The sequence below is a fragment of the Rutidosis leptorrhynchoides genome, chromosome 2, assembly GCF_046630445.1.
Source record: "Rutidosis leptorrhynchoides isolate AG116_Rl617_1_P2 chromosome 2, CSIRO_AGI_Rlap_v1, whole genome shotgun sequence".
Classification (NCBI taxonomy): Eukaryota; Viridiplantae; Streptophyta; class Magnoliopsida; order Asterales; family Asteraceae; genus Rutidosis; species Rutidosis leptorrhynchoides.
Genome location: NC_092334.1, coordinates 334,113,982 through 334,119,084, shown reverse-complemented (window position 1 = coordinate 334,119,084; position 5,103 = coordinate 334,113,982). Strand labels below are relative to the sequence as shown.

Here is a 5,103-nt window from a genome sequence, read left to right as displayed (position 1 = left end):
TGGGTCACCACATTTCACATCATTCTGATCTGAACTTCAGTCAGAGAGAAGTACACTTTCTCTCTCACACAGTTCTTTCTCACTCTAAAATAACATTAGCCGCTTAGTAGCAGTACGCTAGACGGATCATTACAGATTGATCCACAGATTGATTGAGGCCACCCCACAGATTTTACATCTGTGTTCCGGGTCTGCAGAGATTATTTCTCAAGGGCAAACAACAATCAACAGTATATGCCACACGCTGAGCAGCTAATTTTCTGTACTAGTACCTTACAGCCGCTATACGGAAAATCGTACTAACATTGGTAGAATGCGTTTTGATTTGGTGCGAAGTGTGAAAAACTAGTTTGACTTGGAGAAGAATTACTAGCTTGGTTCGATGAATTATTTGGAGACGATATTGGATTGTTGATCATATGGTTGAAAAATCATTTTTAGTTGGTTGAGACATTTTTTGATGCAAGTTTAGTGAAATTGTATGAAATTGTATGAAATGGTAATGTAAGATGGTTGTTTTAATAGTTCCAAAACATATGTTTCGACAGGGATATGCAAGCCCTATGTTGACTTTGTCAACCCATCCAGCGGTCCCCCGTAGCCCACTGGAGCCTGGCGAAACACCTTCACCCATAAATCACCACAATATGCCAGCGCCCAGATTCGAGCATGCGTGAAGTCATTGTTCCAACACTTACATATGTGAGACCGATGGGATCACAAGGGCCGGGTACCGTTGAAGCAATGCTTCGTTGGTAAGATGGTTGTTTTAATGGGTTGTATTTTGGTTTTAAAAGGTGATCGATGGCCACAAACTTGCAATAGTTAGCTAGATTAAAGAAAAGAGCCATTTTGTAGCCGTTGGGGGAATACAAAAAATTGAAAAAAGAAAGAAACCGGCCCCACACTTTGTTTCGTTACCAACCGTTGCAGGTCCCACTGGCGAACCTAGTGGCCCGGTGCCTATCTATGTTACTCGGTAACAAGCGTTACGGGTCCTGGTGATCGGAGATAGGGAACCGCCTAAACATAATACGAACATTTATGACTTCTGAACATATCAATAACAGAACCAAACATGAACACAATAAATTCCATTGTTAAAGACCCAAATACAACATTTTTGGTATTTTACAACAAATAGTAATACATTGTTCTACAAATACTGATTCAAACTCTACAGCTTACTTTACTAGTTCCAATCAAGCATGTCCAACAGCCATAGCACTTCTTCCTCATTATTAGCAGCATCACAAAAATCCAATTCAATCCCAAAAACATCAATGTCACCATCATCACCATTTTCCATGAACAACAAAGCAATCCAAGCACGAATTCCCGACACAAAAGGATGTGCAGGAGAAAACACAAGATAATCAAATGCAAGTGCTTTACACGTTGACCGGTCAATATACTCAAACATTGCCTCATGGATTATACAAGCAACTTTATTGGTATCTTTTCGTGACACTAGTACAGAAACATTAACGGTCTCTGTATAAGGAACTTTAAACCGAGGTGTCACAGGCAATGTTAGCTTGTACTCTAGACCTTCTAAATGATGCCTCATTGAGGAACTGATCCCACTTGGTGGGGTCCAATTACCGTTTTTGAGGGTAGGGCCCGGAACAACTTCTGAGAAGAGTATAGTTCCGTTTGCCGAGAAATCGATGTAAAACTCGAGATCACTTAATGAGATTCTTGGAGGAAGGAGAGTTTTATGGTTTATGCGTTTGTAAAATGTTTTGAATAGTTTGTAATAAGATACAGGCGGTGATGGATTCTTACAAGTCGATGGCCATCTTTTTGCACAAACACATTTCCAAAAGTAATCGTCTTGAGCTATGATTTTCCATTGCTTACATACTCCCATAGAAGATGCTAGGTCAGGGCCTTCAAGTAACGGAAAAACAGCCTTTAGTATCTCATCCGATAACATTTCACCGAAATTGGGCAACAATCGTGGACTCGATCTGCATGCATATATACAACATAAGCCAAAATATTTTTGTATACACACCAGTAAAGGGTCAGAAACAGCCCGGGGATAACATGGTTAGGCCACGTACATCTGAGTAAAAATAATCATCTTCCCTGGGTATCCTGAACAAGAAAACCTTATTCGTTTACCTGTCTACATACCACCAAAGAGATGTACCAATTACTAAAAAATCTTTTTAATTATCACTTTCTCTTTGCGGTATTCCAACCCTTCTTGTTTTTGGTCAAAAGACGAAATCCTCAACGGGAGTCTACACCACTAAAGAGACACTAATAACACTTGTTTTAGATTCATTGATAATTTGATATCTCTACTTTCCATACAAAAGTAGTCACAAACACACGTATAAAAGACACCAACATATCCTAAATCTTCTGCAAACCACAAATTATGACATCCATATATTACACACTTGTATCCTTGGAACATAGAAACTAGTACATTAACATGTGAAACTTGCACATAAATATTGTATACACATGTCAGTATTAGAAAATCTAAATTATCTTTGTATACAGAAGAGTAACATAAATTTATGCAAGAACAGAGCAGATAAAATCATACAGATAGAAAATGGAAATCATATCGAGATTGACTCGAATTCATATATGCTCTACAAACAATCACACACACGAAAGGGTTTTCATACTTTGTTTTACAGATTACTCCAGCATTATCACCCTCGAGCCTTGGTCACACATATTGGTATTAAGGACTGTGAATTATTAATCAAAAACTATGAACTATGAACTATACTGGACTACTACTTAAAACTAATTAATGAATTGTAACACATTCATAATAAGCAAAGGCTCCTCAATAGGTATAACATATTTAATTTGCTAAATTCATTACTCTGTGCAAAAAGAAGCAACTTTTTTTTTTTTTTTTTTTTTTTGTAATGTAATTTGGCTTATATGGAGACAATTTGGACAATTTAAAAGTTAAATATCAGAAGCAATATTTGAAATTAAAAGTATTTTAATTTTTATGTTTAATGCTCTAATATATTCGAGGAAGCACAAATTATAAATCAGATAATAACAGATCACGATCCGGAATAAATTAAGGACTGATGAATATATAAAAATTTGATTTAGCAACACAGACACACATAAAACCCTAATCAATGGAACATTTTGGCGTAAAAGTAATCACTAATCAGTTATAAATAAAAAAACTTACATGAAAGATATAAGATATAATTAGAGCAAATTCAATCTTACTGATTGAGATTAAAAATGAAATTGTTGATTCACCTTTGATTTGCTATTAATAAAGGAAAGCCGTCGCAGGATGACGATTACTTAACGGAGAGTTGATTTCAACAACGCCAAAAAGTTGTAAAGTAATGATGTAAGCAAATAAAGAAATGATCCACTAATAAATACGGATTAATGAAAAATGATAAACGGAAACACTAATAAATAATAAAAAATTATAAACGGAAAGTGGATTATGGGTGTTCATATTTTCGGTTTTTAATTTTTCGGTTTATTTGGTTTTGTTTTTTCGATTTTAAATTTATAAAATTAAAACTGAAAATCAAACAGAAACTATATTTAAATATCAAAATAAAAATCAAAACCGAAAATCACTAAAAATAAAAAACATAATCAGCATAATTACTTACCTATAAATTAAGAATGAAGGTTATGGAACTAATTTAAATACACAGAGTATATAACATGTTTATTGTTTAATAAAAATAAAATAATACAATATGATATAAACTATTGAAATGACCCGTGAAATCACGAGTTTGTTCAAAAATGATATGTTTTAGGTATTAAGTGAACGTAAATGCTAAAGTCATTTAGTTTAATGACCCGTGGAACTACAGATTCCGACTAAGAAACTTGTCGTTTTTACAAACATGTTGATATACTTTTTTTTTCCCGAAAAGCAAGATATATTATAACTCGAAGGCCCAAAAGGGCAAGCAAATACAAGCGAACACGAGACATATTACAAGAGAAAATAAACACGAACTCGAACAAGGGGAGACAATCACGACATAAAGCTAATGACCAACCTATGAACCCGACAAAATAGAGTTTCGGAGAAAACAACTAGCTAAATACAAATACTAAACAAAACATGACCAAGGATCCGAGAGCCAAAGAAGCCAATCCATCTTCCGATTACGAATACGACCCGAAATCCATTTGAATGATTTAAGTTGTATCTCCATCAAACCCGTAGGACCATTCCAACTAGTATTAGAAAAGACTTTCTTGTTGCGATTGTTCCATAGTATATATGCGCATGTCCACTCAATTGATTGCCAAATACTAGATCAAAGAGGAGTTAGAGAGCGATTACAATTGCCCCTAAAAGCCTCGTTGATACTTAGATTTGTAACCGCACCAAGACCCCACCATTTGTAGACTCGTTCCAAAATATCCATCGCATGACGACAAAAGATTAGAGAGTGTTCAATAGTTTCCACGTCATCGTCACATCGCGGGCATCTAACGGAATCGAGGTCTATACCCATTTTATCAAGTTCGGTACGGACTGGGATTCGTCTTTTTAACACCCGCCATATGAAGATAAAAACTTTTATCGGTACCAAATTATTTTTAATTGTTTCGTCGAGATTAAATCTGTTACCAAGGATCTTCTCATCAATAATGCACGCCAGTTTCTTTGTAGTAAAGCACCCATTCACTGCTAAGTTCCAAGCCCACGAATCCAAAGCCTTGTCGTGTTTAACATATGTATTTAGCATTTGTTGTATACTGTCGAATTCAGAGAGTGTTGTAAACATATTGATATACTTAACTTGGTCAGAATAAATGAATTACATTTATTCTCTCACAACTTTCGTTCAATTTTCATCACAATTACTATTTTCCTTTTCATAAAAACCTTCATTGCAATATTTTATTGAGACATGTATTTCATATACATAACCCATATTTGAATAATAATAATATAATAATAAAGTTTGGTCTAAAATTGAGTATTTATATCTTTAATAATAATAATTATTAATAACAAATGTCTCTTTAATTTTTTTTTGAAAAAAATAAAATACAATTATTATATTTAGGTTGCACAATATGCTTCAAAGTTTGAACGTGTGTTCATCAGGT

The 5,103-nt window shown here is 34.5% G+C and overlaps 2 protein-coding genes across 4 annotated transcripts; both read right to left on the bottom strand.

The window, feature by feature from the left end:
* Positions 1-1,086: 1,086 nt before the first annotated feature.
* On the bottom strand, positions 1,087-3,384 carry LOC139891896 (F-box protein At5g39250-like). 3 transcript variants are annotated; one of them, XM_071874918.1, is made up of 2 exons: positions 3,262-3,384; positions 1,087-1,973 (listed from the first exon to the last, which is right to left on the bottom strand). In XM_071874918.1, the coding sequence occupies exon 2, from the start codon at positions 1,937-1,939 to the stop codon at positions 1,193-1,195; it is 747 nt and encodes a 248-aa protein (XP_071731019.1). In that variant the 5' UTR covers positions 1,940-1,973; positions 3,262-3,384; the 3' UTR covers positions 1,087-1,192. The 3 variants fall into 3 exon arrangements, with proteins under 3 accessions (XP_071731019.1, XP_071731020.1, XP_071731021.1); XM_071874919.1 differs by having other exon boundaries at positions 3,188-3,323; XM_071874920.1 differs by lacking the exon at positions 3,262-3,384 and adding an exon at positions 3,229-3,250.
* Positions 3,385-4,301: 917 nt separating this feature from the next.
* On the bottom strand, positions 4,302-4,775 carry LOC139888841 (uncharacterized). Its single transcript, XM_071871825.1, has one exon. It carries the CDS (start codon positions 4,773-4,775, stop codon positions 4,302-4,304), a length of 474 nt encoding a protein of 157 aa, XP_071727926.1.
* Between the last annotated feature and the right edge of the window lie 328 nt (positions 4,776-5,103).

Bases quoted from the DNA above. Each gene is read 5' to 3' on its own strand.
- LOC139888841 (XM_071871825.1), bottom strand. From the start codon at position 4,775: ATGTTTACAACACTCTCTGAATTCGACAGTATACAACAAATGCTAAAT.
- LOC139891896 (XM_071874918.1), bottom strand. From the start codon at position 1,939: ATGTTATCGGATGAGATACTAAAGGCTGTTTTTCCGTTACTTGAAGGC.